Below are 24,321 nucleotides of genomic sequence, written 5' to 3'. Positions count from 1 at the left end.
GGACGAAATGGAAGGAATGGAGATGAAACGATTTGAATGTGCCGGTTGGAACACATTCGTCATCCGTGCGATCGGTTATGGGCGGTAGCCGGCGTGAAACGCAAATCGTACGGTCCCGAAGGGCGACTGACAGTATTGCCTCCCGCTGTCAAACCGCTGAGAAAGTTTTTCGCTACAAACAATCGCTCCCGAAAATACATCCGCACGCTGGTTTGGTTTGTATCGCCAGTGATAACAATTTCGTGCCGAGTTATACGACACAGTTGGACCACGATTGGAGAGGATTCCCTTGGGCCGCTCCTTCGGCAGCCACTTTTGGGGATGGTATAAACGCTGCAGCAACGGCGAAGTGGACGGAAAGCGAGCGAGCAAACACAGCAAGCCGGCCGGTCACCAGGTCACCGTAGGCAACGATGTTTTCCCTGTGCAAGCAGCCGCACGAGGCGACGGCGGTGGAGTTTTCCCTAACGTGCCACTTTTTCAACCATGGCGAAAAATCGCTCATCACCGCCGGTGCCAACGTGCTGAAGGTGTACCGAATCATCCCCGATGCGGATCCGGCCACGCGCGACAAGTACAGCGGTAGGCTCGGCAGCGGTTGCTAATTCTCAATTCGCTGGTGACATTTTTACTTCTGTTTTTGGCAGGTTCCCGGCCACCGAACATGAAGCTCGAGTGTATGACCTCGTACCGGCTGTTCGGCAACATCATGTCCATGCAGTCGGTCTCGCTGGCCGGCTCGCAGCGCGACGCCTTGCTGATCAGCTTTTCCGATGCCAAACTGTCGGTGGTACAGTTCGATCCGGACAACTTCGACCTCAAAACGCTCTCGCTGCACTACTTCGAGGACGAGGACATACGGGGCGGCTGGACCGGCCACTACCACATTCCGATGGTGCGCGTCGACCCGGATAACCGGTGCGCGGTGATGCTGGTCTACGGCCGGAAGCTGGTCGTGTTGCCGTTCCGCAAGGACAGTTCGCTCGACGAGATCGAGCTGCAGGACGTGAAACCGATCAAGAAGGCTCCGACTCTGCTCATCGCCAAGACACCCATCCTGGCGTCGTACATCATCGAGCTGAAGGATTTGGACGAAAAGATCGACAACGTGATCGATGTGCAGTTCCTCCACGGCTACTACGAGCCGACGCTACTGATCCTCTACGAACCGGTGCGAACGTTCCCCGGGTAAGGAGCACACCCCGGGCATGTCGCTGTCGCGGAGGTTGATTTCTCTATCGTCCGTTTCCCACTCCGCAGACGAGTCGCGGTCCGGTCGGATACCTGCACGATGGTCGCCCTGTCGCTCAACATCCAGCAGCGGGTCCACCCGGTAATCTGGACGGTCAACAGTCTCCCGTTCGACTGTATACAGGCGATACCGATCAACAAACCGATCGGAGGCTGCCTGGTGATGTGTGCCAACTCGCTGATCTACCTCAACCAGAGCGTGCCGCCGTACGGCGTCAGCTTAAACAGCAGCGCCGACCACAGCACCAGCTTCCCGCTTAGTAAGCATGGCGCCGGATGCCGCGGAAACTGCAATCTCAGTCACCCCACTACCTTGTCCTCTCTTTCTCACGTCACCCGCAGAACCCCAGGATGGTGTGCGGATCAGCTTGGACGCGGCGCAGGTGTGCTTCATCGAGACGGAGAAGCTTGTGCTGTCGCTGAAGGGCGGCGAGCTGTACGTGCTGACACTGTGTGCCGATTCGATGCGAAGCGTGAGGAGCTTCCACTTCAGCAAGGCCGCGGCCAGCGTGCTCACGAGTTGCGTAAGTTTCTGCTCTGTTCGGATTGGCGTTTCATGATGCTAAGCTTAGCTCCTTCCGTTGCCCTCGCGCTCCAGATATGTGTTTGTGAGGACGAGTATCTGTTTCTCGGGTCCCGGTTGGGCAACTCGCTGTTGCTGCGGTTCAAGGAGCAGGACGAAAGTCTGGTGATCACGATCGACGACGGTGGGACGGTGGAGAAGGAACCGAAGCGGTTGCGGCTGGAGGAAGAGGAGCTGGAGGTGTACGGTAGCGGTTACAAGACGTCGGTGCAGCTGACGAGCTACATTTTCGAGGTGTGCGACAGCGTGCTGAACGTGGGCCCGATCGCGCACATGGCCGTCGGCGAGCGAGTCTGCGAGGAAACGATGGAGGACGGGGCGGACGTGCAGTTCGTACCGAACAAGCTCGACGTCGAGGTGGTAACGGCGAGCGGTCACGGCAAGAACGGGGCCCTCTGCGTGCTGCAGAGTTCGATCAAACCGCAGGTGATCACGAGCTTCGGTTTGTCCGGTTGCTTGGACGTGTGGACCGTGTTCGATGAAGCGGCCGGCTCATCGAGTGCTGACGGCAGCGCGCCCGCTCCGAACCACGCGTTCATGATCCTATCGCAGGAAGCGGGCACGATGGTGCTGCAGACGGGCGACGAAATCAATGAGATCGAGAACACCGGTTTCGCGACCACGGTGCCGACCATCCACGTCGGTAACATCGGATCGAACCGGTTCATCGTGCAGGTGACGACGAAATCGATTCGCCTGCTGCAGGGCACGCGGCTGCTGCAGAACATTCCGATCGACCTCGGGTGCCCGCTGGCCTCGGTGTCGATCGTGGACCCGTACGTGTGCGTCCGTTCGTCCGAGGGCCGCGTCATCACGCTGGCACTGCGCGAAGGCAAGGGAACGCCGCGGCTGGCGGTGAACAAGAACACGATCAGCCCGTCGCCGGCGGTCGTGGCGATCGGGGCGTACCGCGACGTGTCCGGCCTGTTCACCCGCAAGCTGGAGGACGTGTACGAGCTGGGCGGGCGAGGCGGGGCCACGTCCGCGTACTCGAGCGGGTTCGGTTCGATGAAGCCGGAACCAGCCATGAAGATCGAGGACGAGGAGGACCTACTGTACGGCGAATCGGGCCGCTCGTTCAAGGTGACGTCCATGGCCGATATGGCGCTCGCCGGGAAGGGCGGTGCGAATGCCGACTTCTGGCAAAAGTACATGCAGCCGGTGAAGCCCACGTACTGGCTGCTGGCGGCCCGGGACAATGGGACGCTCGAAATCTACTCCATGCCGGACCTCAAGCTGGCCTACCTCATCACGAACGTGGGCAACGGCGCGAAGGTGCTGTCCGACTCGATGGAGTTCGTGCCACTGTCGCTCGTGCCGAAGGGGGCACCCGGCACGGGTGGGGCGGCCCAGGATGAAACCGCCACCTTCGGAAGCTCCTTTGGCGGTGGCGGTGGTGCGTTGCCGGCGGCCCTGTTGCCGCGCGAAATTCTGATGGTGGCGCTCGGGGCGCACGGTTCGCGGCCGCTTCTCTTCGTCCGGCTCGAGCACGATCTGCTGATCTACCGTGTGTTCCGCTACGCCAAGGGTCATCTGAAGTTGCGCTTCAAGCGACTGTCGACCAGCGTCGCCTGTCCGAACTTCCGCACCGTGCCGAGCCGTTTGGCTAGCGACGAAAAGGGACCGGAAGCAGCGAACGCAAGTGACGCCGCCGATCGGGCGGAGCTGCTGGCGGCGAAGGTTCTGTACGAGAACATTTCCATGATACGGTACTTTGGCAACGTGGCCGGGTATGCCGGAGTGGCCGTTTGCGGGGAGAAACCGCACCTCCTCTTTCTGACCGCCCACGGCGAGCTGCGGTCGCACCGGCTGTACGGGCGCACGGTGATGAAAGCGTTCGCGCCGTTCAACAACGTCAACTGCCCGAACGGGTTCCTGTACTTCGACGAGCAGTACGAGCTGAAGATCTCGATCTTGCCCACCTACCTGTCCTACGACAGTGTGTGGCCGGTGCGCAAGATCCCGCTGCGCAGCTCCCCGAAGCAGATCGTGTACCACCGGGAGAACCGGGTGTACTGCGTGGTGATGGACGCGGAGGAGATCTGCAACAAGTACTATCGCTTCAATGGCGAGGACAAGGAGCTGACGGAGGAGAACAAGGGCGAGCGTTTCCTGTACCCGATGGGCCACCGCTTCTCCGTGGTGCTGGTCACGCCCGCCGCCTGGGAGATCGTGCCGGACACGTCGATCGGGCTCGAGGAGTGGGAACACGTGGTGGCGCTCAAGAACGTGAGCCTCGCGTACGAGGGGGCCCGCTCCGGCCTGAAGGAGTACATAGCGGTGGGCACGAACTTCAACTACAGCGAGGACATCACGTCCCGCGGCCGGCTGCTGCTGTACGACATCATCGAGGTGGTGCCGGAGCCGGGCAAGCCGCTCACGAAGCACAAGTTCAAGGAGGTGATGGTGAAGGACCAGAAGGGCCCGGTGTCGGCCATCTCGCACGTGTGCGGCTTCCTGGTGGGCGCCGTCGGCCAGAAGGTGTACCTGTGGCAGATGAAGGACGACGATCTGGTCGGCGTGGCGTTCATTGACACGCACATCTTCGTGCACCAGATGGTGTCGATCAAGTCGCTCATTCTGGTGGCGGACGTGTACAAGTCGGTCAGCTTGCTGCGCTTCCAGGAGGAGTTCCGAACGCTGTCGCTCGTGTCGCGGGACTACCACCCGCTGAGCGTGTACCAGGTCGAGTACGTGGTCGACAACGCCAACCTGGGCTTCCTGGTGGCGGACGATCAGGCGAATCTGATCACCTACATGTACCAGCCGGAGTCGCGCGAGTCGTTCGGCGGGCAGCGTCTGCTGCGGAAGGGCGACTACCACCTGGGGCAGCGCGTGAACGCCATGTTTCGCGTGCAGTGTGACTTTCACGAGCCGGACGCGGCGCGGCGCGCCCCCAACTACGACAACAAGCACACGACGTTCTTCGCGACGCTCGACGGAGGCTTCGGGTTCGTGTTGCCACTGCCGGAGAAAACGTACCGGCGACTGTTTATGCTGCAGAACGTGCTGCTCACGCACTCACCGCACATCGCCGGGCTCAACCCGAAGGCGTTCCGGACGATCAAGCAGTCGCGCGCACTGCCGATCAACCCGAGCCGGTGCGTGGTCGACGGCGACCTGGTCTGGAGCTTTCTCGAACTGCCGGCGAACGAGAAGCAGGAGGTGGCGAAAAAGATTGGCACCCGCATCGAGGAGATCTGCGTCGATCTGATGGAGATCGAACACGTGACGCACGCGTTCTGAGCCTCACAAGATGCAACGAACATTACTGACTACCGACGACGGGCGGAATAAAAATAGGCCGCAGGGCATGGTATGGAACCGTTCAGGGTGTTTGTTTGCAACGAAAGAAAGAGGCTCTGCCTTGCGGACGGGAAGTTTTGAAGTTTTTGAAGAAGGTTTGTCTTTACGAAACAGCGACTTGTAAAAATGCATAAAAAGTACATTTATTGAAAGTGCTGCCTCTACGATACGAGGTTTTGCGTGTTTTAAGACTCACGGGTTTTAATACGAGCCGGATGACGCTCTAATGGATAGATTTCTGGATCTAAGGATAGACATCTGGATAGAAACGTTGCGAACCGTAGTCGATTGTACATGAGGGGATCATCTTATGCAGCTGTATGATCCCGGACACAGAAAGCCAGGAGCAGAACTCAAAGGTCAATCTCTTCAGCAGGGGGAACTTTTCCGCTATCTGGCCAAGATCCTCGTTGTTTATCTGCAAGCGTCGACGATGTAGCGGTTGGCGATAGAAAAGTTACGTTAATTGAACCTCACGATTACAAGCCTTAGTAACTGTCCTTGGGACTTACCAGATGAAAACATATTTTCAAGCACCGAACGTTATTGCGATGAATGTAGCTAATGCCCAGAGCGTTACATATTGTAAGTTCCTCTAAATGTTCCAACTTGTCAAATCTAACAGAATCGTCGGCTGGTGTCTGCGAAGGAAATCAAAGCATTTGAAATGGTGCCACCAAACATCTTCAATCGCCGATTCAACTTACCTGGTTACACATGTCCACTTCTAAGCGTCGGAGACAGGAAAAATTCTCGCAGATGAACTCAACATCCAATAGAAGGCTGTCGTAAAATGTGAGCTTGATATCCAGACGTTTCAATTGCGAAGCAGCTTCGAGAAGGTTCTCGAGAAAATTGCGACTGGGATGTATTTCTAATTCAACTGATTCGAGCGACTTGATGGTTCCGCGAAACAGTTTTGTATGCATGTTTGTGTATTCACTTCTATTTTCATAGATAAACTCCGATTTGAGAAATAAAAGATGCTGCAAACATAAAATATTGAGTGAAATATTGTTTTTTTTTGCGTTTGATTTGCTTACCCGCAGCTTTGTTAGTAGCACCAGCGATGCTAAAATACCTTCTTCCGGATTCACCAACGTAAGGGACAGAGACGTCAGCCCAGGACAGTGGCAACTAATGCTTCGAATCCATTGTACTGGAATAGGCACGGAGACGGAGAGTCTTCGAAGCAAGGAATGTCTTGGAAAAAAATCATTACCTCTGCTTGAAGCTATCTCGTCAGTCGTCCTACAAAAAATTTGTCCTATGGCAAAATCCACTAGATGTGGGAACGTTAACTCGAGAAAATGAGAGAAATATGTTGAATTTGACAGACACATGTGAGCGAGTTTTAACTGCCCACTCAGGTGTCTCCATACTTCCAGTTCACGATTTGTCTCGCAACTCATGTAAAGACTGTGCAAATTTGGGACATTCGTTCGGAAGAAATCCAACTGATTGTTTGCTATTCCGGACAGCTTGAGGCATTTTAGCTTCGCTAAAACCGGGAACGGTCCATTCATTTCGCAGTTGTCGTCAATTGTAGTTTGCAGGGAGAAATTTTGTACGTCAGGAGTTTCTAGCAGGAGCAATCGTAATTCCTCGAAAGTTAATCTATAATCAATTTTCAACGATCGAACAGGAAGCTTCAGCGTTTGCAGAAACCGTGTCAAGCATTCGAACGGTGCTTCGGTAAGTGAAAAACCCTTGTGATGAATGTTGCGATACCTCCTGCGGGTGTTGCTCAAGAGGCCAAATCCGGCATCAGGCTGCACCAACCAAACACGGTTTATCCTTTGGCCGGCAAAGGTAAGTTCCGCCCACCGACGGCACACGAGCGACGCCAGCTTAAGCTCGTACAAATCGAGGTGGTCGAAAATCGAGCATAACACCTACCGAGAGAAACACTTGTTAGTCAGTTCCATTTGCTTGATGTTGTGAATCACTTACATCATCATGGAAATCGTTCAGGTTCATGTTTTCAACGAATATTTAGAGCGTAAAAATGGATTGTATTCACATGATCGGAAGCAAAGCCGGCTAGATCAAAACAAACCGAGCTGTCAGATCGAATATTGCTTAAATACCGAGCTGTCAGATCGAATGTCAAAAGATACTGACGTTTCTGACGTTTCGATCATTGAATCGATCATCGAACATTTCAAACCCGTTTCGGTTACTGTTCCTCGGTCTCGATTTCGGTTTTGTCTCAGTTATCTGCAGTAAAACAAAAATGATCACTGTCAACAATTGTCGCTTTTTTTTGGTTCCATTTATTTCGATCATCAACACGGAGTGCATCGGCGATGCCGTTGTTACATTTGTTGGTCTGGTACTAAAGTTAAGCGCTCTACAAAAAATAATGCGCCGATTGGATCCGAGTGAGCCGATCGATCTAGTGCAAAGATTGCACTCTTCGCGGAACACTTGTGCAAACCGTGATTAGTTTGCCCTGCGGCGGTTATTATTTAAAATTATGAAAGGCACTTAAAATCACATGGAGCTAATTGTAACGCAACGCTTACGCTGGGGACTTATCGATACTACCAACTATGCTACCAACGCGGGCAGCTACCCAAACACCCATAATGAAATGTAAATCGATTAGGCGAAGTAAAGGCCACTAGGGGGGCCGTATGCGTAGTTTAGTGTGGTCTTACGTGCTACGATAACATTAAGTGGTTCAACAGAAGCTGCCCAACGGCAGAGTGAAGCACAACAATCGTATGCTCTCTTGATTCTATTAATGTGAAGATTCCATGTCGCGCGAACGAGCGAAAACCAGAAACCGGCCAGAAACCATCTAACCAGAAACCGGCGAAAAGTCTACGATGAGAAGGTGAGCTCAAGGGCTTCTCATCGACAACTGTTGATCGGTTGACTGGGAACTGATCCATGCGACGTCCGTGGCGTTAATCTCGCTTTCTGTGCCGTCGGTTTACTCAATACGCGAATAAATCTTAATTAATGCTGTACCTCTTTCTATGCGCAATATTGCCATACTTAATGTAGCTGTGCCCGGAGCGAACGACATGTTCGATGGAGCACAAGTATGCCTTAACTTAAATAAAGTGACACCAAACGAACGGAGAGAAACTTCTGTTCCGGAAGAGAAGGAGTTCTGTCCTCCGTTTGAATGAAATTTTAAACAAATACGTCAAATCAATGTGTACCACCTAAGTGCTTAACCTAACCGTACGGATCTCCTACCAACGCGCGCGCGCTCTCTCTTTCTCTCTCTCTCTCTACATCTAACGATCGCTAACTAGCTTGTAATGTTCATAGAACTTACAGTAAAAATATATCATAGATATATGGGACCGAAATTACCGACTCTGTAACGCAGCCGGGCGCCCGTAATACCCGGGTACGCCCGGAAACCAACGTGACCACAGAGCGGTAAGCAATACTTGGAACGAATAACAAAGGTGTAACTCCCGTGTCTTCATGCGACAAAACTTCGACGAACGACGACGGGCGTGATGAGCCACTACCCGCCACTGTTCCGCGCTTATCGTTAGAAATTCGGGAAACACCTGACCTCGCCCGAAAGCGATCCTTGTACCGCCGAAGCTGCTGGCGTCGCTGTACCCTCATCGCATCCGGGAAATCCTAGACCGTGACGGAGCTCGACCTGCTGTGCTTCGAGAGGAAAGTGTCCGTTATCCGTCCGCTTTCAACCAGTCGCTGGGTTCTCGCTTCCGGGGAAGCTCCCTCGTGAAGCGAGACGCTACACAGCCCTGACCGGCGTTGTGACCCAAATCGATCAGCGTAGCCAATGTTGACACGCTCGTTTGAAGTTGGCTGAGGTTGGCAATTCTGTTTCGTCCGTCCGCTGTTCCCCGGGCAGCTTGATGGTTGATGGGGATCACCTCGTTTTCAGCAGATATTATCCTGTTCCGTCTGGCCGTTGGGTTAATACTACCGCACCGACCACACGATCGCCGGCGCTCCGGAACGTTCGATAATACGAAAGAGTGATCGTTCCCTCCCGGGGGACGGACGGACGACTGACGGGGAATAAGTTAGGCGTAATAAATAAAACTTAACCCTAGGTACGGATCCGCGGCTCCGGCACTCTAGAGAGCGTACGGGGCGCAGAACTGGTAGACGAGCCGCTGGGAGCGTTCGGTCTTCTGCATGATGCCCTTCTTGTAGTACTGCCGTATCGAGCGGGACAGCTTGTCGTAGTTCATGGCCGGCCGGTTCTTGCGGAGACCCCACAGACGGGCCACGCGCACCGAGTCCTCGATCTTGAACACTCCCTTCTGGCGATCGATCCAACGGATGGCGTTCTGGTTCTGCTCCGGCTTGGCCAGCAGCTCCTTCAGGAACTGCCACAGATGGATGTGCGAGCCGCTCTGGCGTGGCTTCGGGCCAGTCGTCCCGCCCGTGGCCACCGTCGTCACCGTGCCCGACCGTCCACCACCGCCACCGGCAGAGGACGAACTTCCCGGACTTTCAAGCGGCATCTCTTCGTCGTCATCTGAAACGAGGCGAACGCAAATGAGTTCAGTTCGGAGCCATTACGCGATTGGTTCGAAATACGATCGCGATCGCGTACGGCGCCACGGTGGGGCCACTTCAAGTTTTAGTGCGAGGGCAAAGAGAGTAGCGGAGAGAGAGAGAGGCTCCGGGCGTCGGACTCTGGACGGAGAAAGCAAGCCCGGCCGGTCTGTCTGGCCCGGTGATTTGGTTCGGGCCGGTCGCGTAACCCTTTCTCGCGTTTGACGACGTTCGGCTTGGGGTCTTTCGCGTCTGGCTTTCGTTTCGCGTAGGCCATCGGTCCCTTTCACCAAGGACGTTTGGGACGGGTTATGCACACGCCCAGAAATACTGGTCCGCCACGTTCCCCGTTCCGCCCATTCCAGACAAAGGCAAAAGGCTCGATACTCGAGCGTGCCGCTAGAGGGCGCATTGCCGGAGTTGCGCGAAACGAAGCAGCCCACTGACTCCTATTTTCCCCGGGCCGGAAAACCGCTTGGCGACCCGCTCTCATCTCCGCGCAAAAGGAAACAAACAAAAAAAAGTGGCAAAACTTTCGCAGAAAAAGGAGCTCTCGCACCCAAACGCGCGCCTTCCCGTTCGCGCGCGTAGCGTGGCGATTCCGAAGGTCGTTCCAAGGAAACGGCCGTCCACGGGTCTCTCTTTCGCTTTCGCGCTCTCTCTCTCTCTCTCTTTCGCACGCGTGCACACGTGAAATCAATTTCACCCGACCAGAGAAAGTCTTCATCGGCGGGCCGCGGGGCCGATCATCATCGTCGCCTGTGCCAAGGGGAACCGACGTCTGGTCGTGATCGTGTCCTTACCACGCTAACGCGAGAGAGGGTCTCGATCGACCAAAGGACTTACCGTCACTGGCATCGCCGCTTGCGGAGTCACTGTCGAAGTTCTCGACCAGCATCGCCGGGCTGGCGGCGGAACCACTGCCCGATGTGCCGGGGAAGTGCGGTGCTACGCCCTGGAGCCCTGGAGCCTGCAGGGTGCCGGCCCCTTGGCCAGTGATACCCTCGCCGACACTGATCATCATCGCACTGTTCATGCTGTCGGCCTCCATCAGCCACAGCTCGAGGTATCCGTGCAGCTGGTGGCCGCCCTGTGAAGAAGTGGCAGAAAGATCGCGTTACAAATACATCTAGTTGGCGGTGGCGGCGGCGGTGAAAGTGAAAAGTAAAAGCCCGCCACGCAGAAACAGCGCCACGATCGCCACCACCACCACCAACACAGTGGATCGAAATGGCCGATCGTGCGCGTGGCGAGGGGTTACTGTTGGGGCCTCACGCGAAACAGGTTCTGCTTCACCACCCCAAACCAAATCACAAAAGTTGTTTGTGGCCAAGCCCCGGGGAGAGATCATCATCGGCCGGGCGCGATTCGCGTAAGGCTGACGTCATCCGCCGCACGGACGTTCGGTAACAGTGGGGGCGACGACCAACACTCACTTACCTGCGGAATGCGGCGTACGAACTCCTCCAGCGGTAGGGCGGCCAGCTGGGCACCGTTCTCCGGAAACAGGCGGCCCAGGTTGTCGAGGCGCGGGAGCGAGTACTTGCCCATGGCCAGGTTCAGCCACTGGTGCACCGTGACGGTTGACCACTGTTTGGGATCTGAAACGGGAAGCGCGGTTAGTCTGGGGTGCGGTTCCGACTCCGGGCGGTAAGAACGCTTCGCGGTACGTACCGGGCGAGATGCCGAGCTCGGTGCAGATCGCCTGCATCGTTGCCTTCACCTCCTGCAGGGCAAACTCGAACACCGGCCTAATGTCGGCGTGCGTCGTGAGGCCTCCGATTAGCGAATCCAGCTCTAACGGTTTCAGGTTGTGGCGCCGCTGGAAGCTGGTGTCCTGCAGGTGCTCCCGCAGTATCTGGAAGCCGCCGCCGTGTTGCGGTGGCACCTTGTCCGGCTGTGGCCCGGCGCTCTGGAACGACGAGTACGGGTGGCCACCACCGGGTTCCACCTTCACGATGGTGGACGGTGCGTCACCGAGCAGCGACTCCAGGTCGATGCTGGTCTCCGGGCCCGACTCGTACTCGCTTTTGATCGTCTGCTGCTGCTCGTACGGTGGCGGAGGCTGCGGCTGCAGCGTAGTGGCCGCAGACCACTGCTGCTGGTGGTGCGGATGGTCCAGCAGCCCGTACGATGAGGCCGGAGATTCGGGGGAGCCCGGATTGCTGACACTGCCGCAGCTGAGGTAGCCACTGCTGACGCTCCAAGTGTCCGACCACGTCGTCCCCAGATGCTCCTGTTTCAGCTGATGCATCGGTCCGCCGGCCGGCACGTCGTGGAAGATCGTAGCCGGGATGTACTCGGGGCTGCTACCGGCCGGGCTGGGCCCAAGCGGCACACTTTGCGGCTGCTGCGGACTGAGCGGTACCTCGCCGTCGTTCGGCACCAGCGACAGATCGAACAGCTCCGCGTACGAGGCGTACAGATCCGACGATGTGTAGCTGCTACCGGCCGCCGGCACGGTTTGCGGAGTCTGCGGATGCGAGGGAATTAGGACATTAGAGAGGCTGACTGACCGACGGACCCTGGGGATGGCCCTGGCAGAGTTCGTACTTCGCACAACTAGATGGCTGACCTGGGCACGATCGTGTATCGAGCCTTCCGCAACATATCACTGACTGACGGACAGGAGTGGCATTCGCGATCGCGCAAGGTGTTGGGCTGGGGGATGCTCTAGCCATCCCCGCCGCCACCCCGTTGGAACGGCCGGAGTTCCAGGGAGCGAGTTCTCGCTCTCGCTCGATCGGCTGACGTCAGGGCTGAGAACGTCAGAACGCGCGCGCAAACAAGAATCGCTCGCTTGCGGCAACACCAGTAAAGCTCGCCTGCCGCCGACCTCGCCACCTTCCCCGAAACACGTTCTCCCAATCCTTTTCCCCATTGTCTCTCTGCTGCGTGCGGGGGGCCCAGGGGATCGGTTCTCATGTACCTCTCTCCCGTCCCGTCGGTCCGTATGTTTGCCAAAGGCTGACCCCCCCGAGACGACTGCGCGCGTCATCCATTCACCAGGTAACGAATGTGGCACATTAGTATTCGCCGAATGGCACGACCGTCGGTAGGCAGCGCCATCTAGCGCCATCGACGACTCCCGAGAATGGCGGCCGAATGGAAGGCGCGATCGCCGTGGTAAGTGTCGCAGAGCACCCGCCGTGATGATGTCTCTCGATCGGGGAGCCCTAACGTAACGCGCTAAATTTAGCTCCCCCCCCAGGATGGAGCGGAGATGGAGCTGAGAATCGCACCATCATCGTACCGCGACTCAGGTGTGGCGATCGCGAGCGATTTGAATTTCCCACTTGCGAGCACGATTGAGTTGCGAAAACTGGCCCTTTCCTTTGGGGGCGCACACGTCAGCCCGTTGACGTCAGCGTTAAACGCTGTACGCAGCTGCGCGCGTCCCGCTAATGATCGGGCCTGGAGCAACGTCGATGACGTTGCCGGCCACAGATGATGCCCTGATCGTACGGTAGCGATTAGCGGGAACTCATTCGCCGGCCATTGTTGGCCCACTGTCTGGCTGTCAATTCTTGGAAAACGCGGTCCAACTGCTAATTGTTTGTTTCGAACATGGTTTTCCGCTCGGCCGGAGATTGGTCAGCACGCGATCGAACGCGACTGACTGACTCCGGCCACAGCACCTGGGGCTCCGTCCGTTTTTTTGGCAACGATCCCCGGAGGAGATCCCCGAGAAACACCGGAGACTGCAGATGGGTTAGCAAGAACTAACACAAGTTTTCGAACTGGCCCATCAGTATGCATGCACGGTGCGCCTAGAAATGGCCTGGCCTACACCCTGCTGTTTCCACGAACCACAGGCCACTCACATCTTGGTCGTTGTCTGATTGCATGAAAGCGGCCAAAAAGGGGGGTGATGCATCAGCACCGGGCGCACGTCTTTCTTTCGAAAACAGAGAAAAGCCCTCCGCTGCTGCTGCTGGTTCGTTGTCTGTTTATGCAAAAAGTCGGCCTGGTGTACGGTGGTCACCATAAATATTGATGTCACACACCCGGCAGAGTGCGTGGTGCAATCTAATGGATCTTCTGCACCTGCATGGGTCCACCGGGGTACCGTGCGGAACCTGGGTCGGTGCGGGGCGGTTTGCCAATAAAAGGCATCGCACCAGCACCACACGTTGGATTGGAAAGTGGACGGGGACGAATCGGTCCTCGGCGAGTCCTTCCAGGGAATGGTCAAGGTCTTCGGGGGCGGCCGCACGGCACGTAAGGAAGTCTGGGCCGGGAGTTTTTGTGAACAACTTTCCCTTCTCCTATTTCCGAAGCCTGCCGAGCATCGGCGGGACGAGATGTGGAGCAATTAAAACTAGACTGTCGCTGCCCAAGTCCCCGTTTTCCTTTTCCGCGTTTCCCGGGGGTTTCCCTGGGATCGGCCAGGTTTGGACACGTTTGGCCCCACCTCCCCTGGCCCCCATGCGGGGGGGGGGGGGGGGGGGGGGGAGCAGATGAATGGATGAATGGCCGGAATGGACTGGCAGGAATGAAGGGCGTGCCCCTTTATGGTGGCTGCAAACATCAGAACTCAGCTCATGGAGAGATTGTTAAGGTATTTTAAAGTGTCTGGCACTCCGATGTGTGAGGTATAGGGTCGTCCAAGCTTCAGCAAGTTATTTTCGCGGAGCAACCAGAAGAACCGAAGATCCTTCTTCATTTTCGAAGCAAAATGGGCCAAACAGTCACTCGTTGGCGGTTGCATTGGCTTCTCTTGCACGACTTCAGTCTGAATTGAAGACTCACTACTTTGGAAAGAGGTTTGAAATACTTCCCAATTTTCCGCCAGATGGCACGCTGTTCGTAAATGTCAAAGTTTTTACAAAGTATTCCAGAATAACGTTTGACGTTTCAAAAGTCAAGTCTGCGTTCGACATCGACAATCGACATCGAATCCAAACAAAGGTACTGGTGATAACTTCCGAAACAATCTCAAGGTAACGGCCACAAAGGGACACCTGGAGATTTGTTTCCTCGTGTGAGTTTCCTTTGCAGGGCCAGTCGCGCCACTCGTGGCTATGGCCCCACGAACAAACGGCCCGGTCCGGTGTGCAGTCGAAGCACCGGCCGGGCGCATTAGTATGCAGGAATCTGGTAACATTATGCAAAATGAACTACGGCCTAGCGGCCCCTCACGACGTCGTTGCCGTCGCCGAATTGTGAGGCGGAATCGGATTGGGATTAATTTTCCCAAAACAAGCCACTCCCCGGCCACAGCCCGGTCGCCCGTCGAATGCGCATTCGCTTGCCAAAAACCAAGACCAAAACAACCAGGCGGCGGGGGGCAAGGGGTCCGTGTCTGAAGCTCTCGCGAGGCTCACGCGCGCGTCATCTAAATGTCGAACAAGTCCGGGGCCCACGGACCGGTTTTCGTTCCCGTTCACTTCTCCGCTCGCGCTCCGCTCAAATTGGCCCTCAGGGGGGGCGGTGCGAATTGGTCGCGTTGGATCGCGGAAGCAGCTCCCCCCCTTTCGGGGTGCTGCTCTTGTTCGTGTTGTTTTTCTTCTGCTGACGGCGCGACCGGTTCTGATGGGGCGCGTGTTCTGAAGTTTCTACCAACCAACCCGCGCTGGTTGTGCTAGTTTTGCGTCAATCCTACCGCCGCACACAATAGCAGAGCCCCAGGAAGCGGGTGGCCATTTTCCGCTCGGCACTTTCGATTTTCAGAACAAGTCACGCTCCGTCAGCCAGGTCTCCCTGGTGCGCGTGTCCTGTCCGGGAGATAAATTGAACCGGGACCGGCCGCGTAGCGTGTCCATGGTCTACTTCCTGGTCCTGTTCAAGGCTGTTCGGGCCCGGGGACACGGTTTCCTCCGCTCGCTCCCGTTAAAGGGCCGTTCGGACGTTGCGTAACGTCCAGGGGATTGCCACTGCATGCGCGCAGGGACTTAGGTTTTGGGTCATCACACGCCGTTGACGCCAACCGCGGGCGAGCGCAGCGGCGAAGGTGAAAGTGAAAGGCCGCGGCCAACTCTTTAGCTACGACTTTACGACGCCAGTGACGTCAAACACATTTGAAAGCGCCACGGCTGCAGCGCGGGTTGCACAAGACGCATGAGTCAGTCAGACGGGGATCGAATCTAACCTTCGAGAGCTGGGCAATCGATGGCCAAATTCGACGGAAAACCCCAGCCCGGCATGCAGTTCGCGCTCTCTCGTCGGACGTCATCGCCACTGGGCAACCTGTACAACGCCACGTTACGTAAGCTGGCGGCGGACAACGAATCGCGTAATTTGGTCCCATCACCCAAGGTGCCCAAGAAGCCCTCCGCGCGATCGGCGGGAAAACCCAAAGTTCTTCAGGCTTCAGTGAGCGAGTTACGGACTCCGCCCCGATCCGGCTTCATCGAGCGGTGGATTCGTTCGTCCGAAGCGTCCGAAGTGACGATGGTGCGCTTCCGGGAGCTACAGCTTTGACACTGATTCCGTTTCTAGTTCTGCACATTCCTTCTGCGATCGCGATCCGGCCGCGAGCGGTTCTCGGCCAATCCTTGGAGCCAGCCAGTTTCGGATTTTATGATCACGGGTTGGGCCGCCGACAATAAAATATGAATGTCGCAGTTGCTGCTGTCAAACCCGATCCGGGTCGAGCCGTCACGAACGAACGCCGCTGCTGCTGGTGGACCCGTTTCCTGGTGGTCGAAGGCATTTTAGATTCCTGTTCGATCGATCGAGAGGCACACAAGATCGAGAGATCGGATTAAGCCGGGACGGCCATCATGGGACTAGAACGAGAACATCGAGCCATTCCCGAGCCGGGCCATTCTTCGCCATTTTGATTTGCAACCCCCCTCCGCCAGATATGAAGCAATCTGTGAATCAATAATGTGAACAAATGGATAAAAGTGAAAGTCGACAACGGCCACAGAGCACGGCACACGGCACGATGACAACAACAAGCTGTGGCCAAACCTGGCGGCTTGCTGTTTCCAACCGTTTTACGACGGAATCGACTTCCATGGGGTCCCGCAGCAGCAGCAATCCGCATGACTTGCTCGAAAAACATAAAACATTCGGTTTGTGGGAACGGGTCACCGGAGGTGGCGGATGAAGCTGTGCCGAGCGCTGTGAAGGCCGAAGGCTGAGCTGGCGAGAAACGATCGGCAGCACGGTAAGGGGTTGCAAAAAATAAAACAAACGACCCGCACACAGACACACACGCAAGCATCCCTCGCCAGGCTGGACAGGTTATGTTTTATGGCTGCGCCGCGCTTGTTTGAACAGTGTCGGCCCCTCCGGCCCGCTGGTTGAGGCTGTGGAACCGAAGCTTAAGCCCGAACCGCGAACCTGATGATGTCATCGCCAACGCCGCCATATTGGAACGCTGGCACGGCTGGCGAGTGTGTGTTCGTGGGACGACCACTGATCCGGAGAGCTTTCGCAAACCGTGGACCCGTGGCTGGCGGGATCTCGGAGAAGCCTCGGAGGCGCACTAATGGGGTGATCGCTTTTTTGCCTGTCACTCCGCGGTCGCTAATGGTTTCTGTCCACTCGCGAGCGCGGGGGCGGAGAGAAATGGTGTAACATGGTCCGAATGTCCCCGTGTGGTGACATAAAAAGCCGGCCAGCGCTTTCTAGAAAACGGAGCTGAGTACCGCAACAACAGCTAAGCTGACTAAGCAGGCGCTGCTGACCGGTTGTTTCTGCAATCGTTCGATTGAGAGGGAGAAACCCTTTCCACAGTGACGTCGCACCGGTCGGAACCGGTCCTGTCGTTGGCGTCATTGCCAGGCGTCCTTCGCGAATTGTGAAACGTCCCGGATCGGCCGGATTCCGGTCGGTGGTTTTCGTTGACGTTGATTTTTGGAAAGGCGAGTGGTTCACCGATGGCGCTTCTATTTTGAGGTGCAGACGAATCCTTACCCGCCCTACCAAGGCAGAAGACCAGATGGAGTCGCACGGTCGATCGTAAAGGCTTACCCATTCGAAAAGATACAGATTTGACGTGTCGCACGTTCCGTTTGTTGACTTTTTGAGCAACGAAAACAAACACGATAGAAATGTCAAAACAGTAGGGCAGCGCGCAGTAGGCGCGCGCGTCACCACGAATTTCGTAAGGATTTCTCGTGGACGATAATTGAACGACGCAAAACCGTGAATTAGCACCTCGGCAACCATTGGCCGTAATGGCGCAATGCCCGTCCGGCGAAAACCGGGCCCCGGAGAGCGGAAGTTTAGCGGTGTTTCGGTGCGATTTGGGTGTTCCATTTCCATGCGGAGCTGGTGCTTCGGCTTCGAGTTGATGTAAACAACGCCGCCGCCGACGAGCGTGGAGTTTATTGATGGAAAATTCCTACCCACTCACTCGGTTCGGTCGTTTTGTTTCGTTTTTAGGAAAACGGCCACTAAAGATGCCCGAATGCGGTGGAGACTAAGAAGAGCAATACGTTCCCGCGTCCCACAGGTAAGTCAATCACTTCCCAGTCGATTTGCTTTCAACCCCGCGCCATGGGAAAAGGGCGGCATTGAATCTTTTTAGCGCGTTTGAAGGCGTAATGACATGATCATTGACAGGATTGCGTCACAGAGAAACTTACCTTCTCCGTCGGGTACAGCATCATCTCGTAGGCCATTGTAGTTGCGTAGTAGCCCCGCTTTGCCTGTGTTTGCCGTTCCTCGGCGCAAGATTCACACTGGGAAGGGTCTTGGGCTTGGGTTATCAAATAGAGCTGATAACCAACCGACCGCCGGTTCACACGAAACGAGCAGAGATTGGTGCGCGCGATGCGCACGCTTGTCTTTCTTCACCGCCGATGCACCTTCTTTCTTCACAATCAAAAGTATGATCGTGCGCGAAAATTTGGGAAAGCGGACCGCGGGTAATCGTTCCGGGCGCGATTAGTCTATTGGCTCGTGCAGCTTTGCCCGCCCTTTGGCGCGAAAGGGCGCGCACTGATAAACGGGGCACTGACTATCAGTGTGAGTGGCGGGGTGATTCGCGGTCTTTCGCGCTGGTCCCGGCGGAGTGCAGCTCCACTGGCGGGTGTTAGTGGCGGTCCGATAATCTTCGACCTTCCACAGCGGGCGTTATTTTCTTCTATTTTGGCGCCTCAACGTACTCAACACACAAACACGGACAAACAATCACAATCACATACTGGTGCAGCAGGTGACCCAGCGGACCCTCGTATGAGTTCTCTGCGGGTGGGGCTGGTCGGATGGCCAGAAACTTGCACCAACTTGCACCGTCGATCCGTCGGCACGATCGGCAAAGACACTGCACCACTGCACCATCAGAAAGGGGCCAACACACTGTGCGCTGCGTACTGCTTTTGCGTTGTGCACTGATACGCCAGGATTTGGTTGCTGGAGCCGCACGCATACGACTGCTCCGTTCGGACTTCGACTCGGTAATAAAACGATCGCGATGCGAAAATCCCCTCTTAGCCTGTGGCGCCTCGCGGCCACGGTTTGCGCACTTTCCCTCTCTCTCTCCAGAAAGAGAGAGCGAGAGCAAGTGTTGGCGATCTCTGGATCGCGCGCCGCGAAGGTCTGCGCGCGCGTGGGTTAAGCCGCGGTTGTTGGGGTTTATTGTTTCTCTCTCCGCGAGTTTCTCGCTTTCGCGGCGATCGCCCGTCGTCGGGCTGGACTTCGGGTTTCGCGCGCTCTCTCGCGCGTGTCTTGTTTGCCTATTTTTTGCTTAAAGTTTATTTTTCCTATTCGGAGTCCGGAGACGGTGGTTTTTTTGGCGGTGGACGAGCTGTGTGCTTCCAGAATTGCGGAATGTTTGGTAATTTTTTGTTTCGGTAAACAACGTGCGGTCTCCTTCTGACCTATGCTCTTATGCATTTATGATCGGCCACGCAAGTTGTTTGTTTTTTCCAGTGTTCGTTTGCCATTTGGTTTTATTGTTTTCCTCCGTTCTGAGCAACATATTGATTTGTGGTAGTGATCGTGGTTACTAAAGCCTGAGTTACTGAGCACGCAAATATGGGTCCGAACTAACGAAGATCGGAAAATAGATGATCAGGGAAACTGTATGAAAGGTGTTCTTTGCTCTACTTAATTCCGCTTTTGAAATATTATTATGCTGTTAAAACATCCCGTTACAGACACAATGCCCCGTTTTAATCGATATCGATCGACAAACAATTCCAACAGACTCCCTTCAGAATACAGTTGACCCAACAATAGTTACTTGTGTTGTCGTGGCCCGCCCTCGCTACGAAGAAATAATAACCCACATTAATCTTGTGACCGTCGGCAACCGCCTTGCGAAACAATCGTCGAATTCAACATGGAAACATGTTTTTTGATAAGGAGGGAAAATATTTACTTTTCCTCGAAAAACAACCAAAACAGACGACGGCGAATACGACCGGAGATGAAAAGAATGGCACACACTGTGTCACCCGTCGATTGACCAAGAAAAACCGTGGAGAACCGTTCGATGGCCAACTTCGCGAAGCTTTTGCACTGTTCTAGGAATCGGATGAGGCTCTACCACCACACACTCCGCGGTATTTATCTCTCTGCTGCTCTCGAGACCTTTGGACGCACGATCGTGAGGATCATTTGAGCAACCACGGGACCGTAGGAGTGCGAGAGAGGCACAAACACGGAGCGGAAATATAATAATTTGTGTTAATCTTGCCGTTCGGTTTGTGGCCATATTTGCGTACCTGTCCAACCCCCACCCGAAACGGCGTACGTGACCGGTGAGGGTGGATGTTTTGCTTTGTATTTCGCCTTTTTTTTGCTACTCCTTTGCGTTGTTTTCTCGGAATCGAATAAATTAAAACCGATTAAAAGCGCACAAAACCTCCTCGGCCCCCTGGGTGGGGTGGCGGTTTTTGGGGAGCCAAAAAGGGTAAAACCTCTGTGTGCGACATTTCGGCGGTTTTCGGCGGCGGCTCTCGAATCGTCGCCCGTTCGGTTCCAGTTCGGGTGTGCCGCGGATTCGGATTCGCGGTTCGGGCTCACGATCCGCGGACTACAACAAAATTATCGTGCAAAGGTGCGATGTGTCAAATTTCAGATAAGAGTTTTGACAGTTTGTCTAACTTTTACCCCCTTTTGCTTTTGTGGGGATGGGAACGTAGTAGGCACATTCATGAACTTTGGGCACGCTCATGAATGAACCCAACACTACAATTCATTATGCCATCTGGCCGCCATCAATCATTATCGGAGTAAATCCAACGAAAACCGTAATGAAGTAAAGATTGTAAAAGACCCTATTGTGTATTGTAAAATTGAAGAATGAAATGGAAATTATTTTCCCAAACAAAAGAAGTTGTCCGACGTTGAACATGTATTACGGAATTTACGGTAATTAATAGATATTGTATTTTGTGAAATCGATAGTTGAGTCGATCGCCGAAAAAGTTTGTAGAACATAGAAACTTAGCCTATTTAATTGACAGTTTAAATCCCAAACCACTTGGTGTAATGGAATCGTCTCAGGAATCTCGGTAAAGTTCGCTTATCACAATTGATGTATGAAGTGCCGAAAGTTGTCACCGAATCCGAAAAAACGGTCCGTGATCGAAATTGGACCGCCTGATACCCGGAACCCGTTTTGTGCTAGACACCTAAGATTATCTGCTTAAGGACGCTTAGAGCCTATCGAAGACCGCCGAATGTGATTCGAGGGCCGAAACGCTGTCATGGATCTAATAAAGGCTAAAATTGCTGATGACGATTAACAACTTAGAGGAGCCTTAGAGCTTATCGAAGACCGCCGAATGTGATTCGAGGGCCGCAAAGCTGTCATGGATCTAAAAATGGCTAAAATTGCTGATGACGATTAACAACTTAGAGGAACCTTAGAGCTTATCGAAGACCGCCGAATGTGATTCGAGGGCCGAAACGCTGTCATGGATCTAAAAATGGCTAAAATTGCTGATGACGATTAACAACTTAGAGGAACCTTAGAGCTTATCGAAGACCGCCGTATGAGGTCCGAGGACCGAAAAGCTGTCATGGATCTAAAAATGGCTAAAATTACTCATGAGGATCAACAGGCTGTGGGCTGTGGGAAGGAATGAATTTCAATCAGATTCGTGCTGGATTCGTACGTCACAACTGCCCGGTAGCAAGTGGCGCCATGTTTGCGGTGCAATTGGCCAGAGTATTTAATGCGCCCCACAGCGTCCTCATTTGCATCTGGGGGCCCACGCGTCGAGTTAGCTACTTAGCCCTGTCCCTTTGGGTAGTATGTGATCTTGTCCTGATGTCACGATGTCAGTCAGATGCCAGAGATTCTGACCCGCAGGGGTCTTCCAACGTTCCGGCTAGTGCGAAGTGACGTTGAAGGGGATCGAGAATTTTCCGTGAATACAGAATACCTTTTCCTCGTCGTGACGCTCTCGCGCAGTAATTCCCGTGTTCTGATTAATCGACTGCGCGATTGAGTTGCGCATGTAGATTCGAGTTCCTCTTTTATGGCCTCGAGTTGACTCTAAGTTGTGACTAAGTATAGCCGATCGCTATTGTTTGGGTCCTAAGTGTGGCAAGCACACAAACGATTGATCAGATTTAAATGCTCCAGCGTCCATACGTTTGAAATCGCCCTAATTAACCGTTCGGCAACTTGGTAAGCCATCGACGGCTACCTCACCTCGTTGGGGCAGAGTTTACGGTGCCTGGTGCCCTGGTGCCATAATTTTAATCCATGTTCGATGTGGACTCGGAAAAGGTCCAATAAAGGAACCCAATTTAGCAGCATTTCCGACGATAACCTGCGGGTCCAGGTTCCGATAGAAAACGAAAATCACGTGCCCCGGAATGGTGAAATGTTCCGGGACTTTATCAAATTTCATACGGTTACCGATCACCTTCGGCTTCGCCTTAGTTTTATTTAAAAAATCCGTGCCAAAAATACATCCTGTCTGTACCTTCAAAAACGAAAATTGCCGGCGCCAAAGGTGGGCCTTGGCTCCCTCGGTCCCCACGGTATCTGTTGTTTTTGCAAATAGCTCCGCGGGCGACCGACGGAACGGGACTTATCAATGAACCGATCCATTCCGACGAATAGATTGACTCAAGATTCATTCATAATGATTACATTTCGCACTGCCATAGGCGTGCAGGATATCTCAGGTGTCGTTTAGATAACGATTAGAAAGACTCATTGAACTGCGCGCACCTTCAGGATTCGCTGAATGAATTTCTGCCTTGGCTACCCCAGGGGACCAATTCAAGCGGAGAGATTGATTGTAATCGTCGTTGTTCCGTTAGCGCGCGGGGAACTTTTGGCCACCAAGGGCACCTAGTTGTGGCAGATAACCGGCGAATCGGATTCAACCAATCCTTTCTTTGAAGGGGATTTTTGGCGAACCCTCTAGGTTACATCCTGGTACGGGCAAGAGCCGAGATACAATCTGAGAGACCGACGGTGGACGTATGGTTAAACGGTTCCAACCGGGACATTCCAGTAACTTGCTGCTGCATGTGTGTGGCCAAAGGAATCAATCGTTCTCAATAGTTTGGAATTTTATCAACCGACACGATCAGGATCGAGGGGCTTTGGAATGTGTCCAGCCTTTGAGAAATTACGAAAGACTATGAAACGTGGGACCATAAATCAATGGGCAGCTTTCGCAACCGGGGTTCATTTGATAAGCTTCAGATTATTAAGGGTAGAGCAAGGTCAACAACACTGCGCGGTCAGCGATTCATTCAGTGAGCACTTCATTCATTAACTTGAGACTGTTGGCTTTAGCGCTGTTGGTTAGGGCAGACACAGAATCAAGCCAGAATGAATGGACGCGATTAGGACTATCAACATAACTGTCAAAGGAAGGTGCTACTTACGGTCCCTATGGTTGGTGTTGGCTGGATGCGAAAGAAATACTACTGATAGCACTGCCTGTCCTAAGGTTGAGATCGTCCCGAAACACTCGCGCTCATTAGCCTTTCGATCAACCCCTTTTCGACTGCACACACCGTGATCGTGTCCGCGACTTGTGTCGTTTATAAACGAGCTCTTGCCTTTCTTTCAGGTAGTATATAATGTCATTCCCAGAAATCTCGATTCCCGCTTATCACCGCCACGCATTGGTTGGGTGCTTGTTTGGTCGCGACACTCGCCTTTAATGTGTTATGAGAGTGAGAGAGAGAAAGATAGAGAGAGAAAGAGAGAGAGAGAGAGAGATACAGGAAGGGAGAGAGAGAGAATGATCGAGGAAGTGAGGAAGTGAAAAGGAATGTGAAGAATAGAAACAGTATCCAAAAGCTATGTTCCCCCTTTAATAATATATACGGGTGGTCATTTGTCGGGCACCCGAAAGGGTCCACCCGTCCCCTAGGGCTACACTAAAGGTCAGGCATAGGCAAGATGCATTGGCGATAAATGAGCGATCACAGTGGCACAGTCCAATCGTTTGGCTAGCGCGACGAATCGCGGAATCTTATCTACGCAACTCTGGCCGTTGGTGGAGGTGTGTCTCCTTCGATACGTCCATTACTGAACTCTCCATCCGTTCGTTCTTTCGTAGGTCAAACACGTGTTCTTGTACGCCGTCGAATTACACGAGACGATGATAGACTTTTAACATCTTTTTTAAATTTTTTCCACGCGCTCCTATTCTAAGCCGCCATTCACTCATCTTGTGATTAATTCATAATTACTTTTCCCAGGCACATTGACCGCGCTCCAGCGCTGTGTGCATCTTGATGCGATTAATCATGTGCACCCAACGTGCACCACAACTGGGGGGGCC

General features: G+C 54.2%; 3 protein-coding genes across 3 annotated transcripts; 1 reads left to right on the top strand and 2 right to left on the bottom strand.

Moving 5' to 3' along the window:
- Window positions 1-413: 413 nt before the first annotated feature.
- Window positions 414-5,080, top strand: LOC131214927 (cleavage and polyadenylation specificity factor subunit 1). The gene is made up of 5 exons (XM_058209274.1): window positions 414-582; window positions 648-1,188; window positions 1,261-1,511; window positions 1,594-1,775; window positions 1,850-5,080. Exons 1-5 carry the CDS (start codon window positions 414-416, stop codon window positions 5,078-5,080), a joined length of 4,374 nt encoding a protein of 1,457 aa, XP_058065257.1.
- A 304-nt stretch (window positions 5,081-5,384) lies between these two features.
- On the bottom strand, window positions 5,385-7,114 carry LOC131208323 (uncharacterized). Its single transcript, XM_058201068.1, has 5 exons — window positions 7,094-7,114; window positions 6,184-7,035; window positions 5,848-6,126; window positions 5,653-5,781; window positions 5,385-5,558 (listed from the first exon to the last, which is right to left on the bottom strand). Exons 2-5 carry the CDS (start codon window positions 6,664-6,666, stop codon window positions 5,385-5,387), a joined length of 1,065 nt encoding a protein of 354 aa, XP_058057051.1. The 5' UTR covers window positions 6,667-7,035; window positions 7,094-7,114.
- Window positions 7,115-7,393: 279 nt separating this feature from the next.
- Window positions 7,394-18,228, bottom strand: LOC131209235 (DNA-binding protein D-ETS-4). The gene is made up of 5 exons (XM_058202253.1): window positions 18,193-18,228; window positions 11,324-12,122; window positions 11,090-11,250; window positions 10,496-10,739; window positions 7,394-9,629 (listed from the first exon to the last, which is right to left on the bottom strand). The coding sequence occupies exons 1-5, from the start codon at window positions 18,226-18,228 to the stop codon at window positions 9,223-9,225; spliced, it is 1,647 nt and encodes a 548-aa protein (XP_058058236.1). The 3' UTR covers window positions 7,394-9,222.
- Between the last annotated feature and the right edge of the window lie 6,093 nt (window positions 18,229-24,321).

The sequence above is a fragment of the Anopheles bellator genome, chromosome 1, assembly GCF_943735745.2.
Source record: "Anopheles bellator chromosome 1, idAnoBellAS_SP24_06.2, whole genome shotgun sequence".
NCBI classification, from domain to species: Eukaryota; Metazoa; Arthropoda; class Insecta; order Diptera; family Culicidae; genus Anopheles; species Anopheles bellator.
Note: the sequence above shows the minus strand (reverse complement) of the source record. Positions and strands in the feature narration are given on the sequence as shown.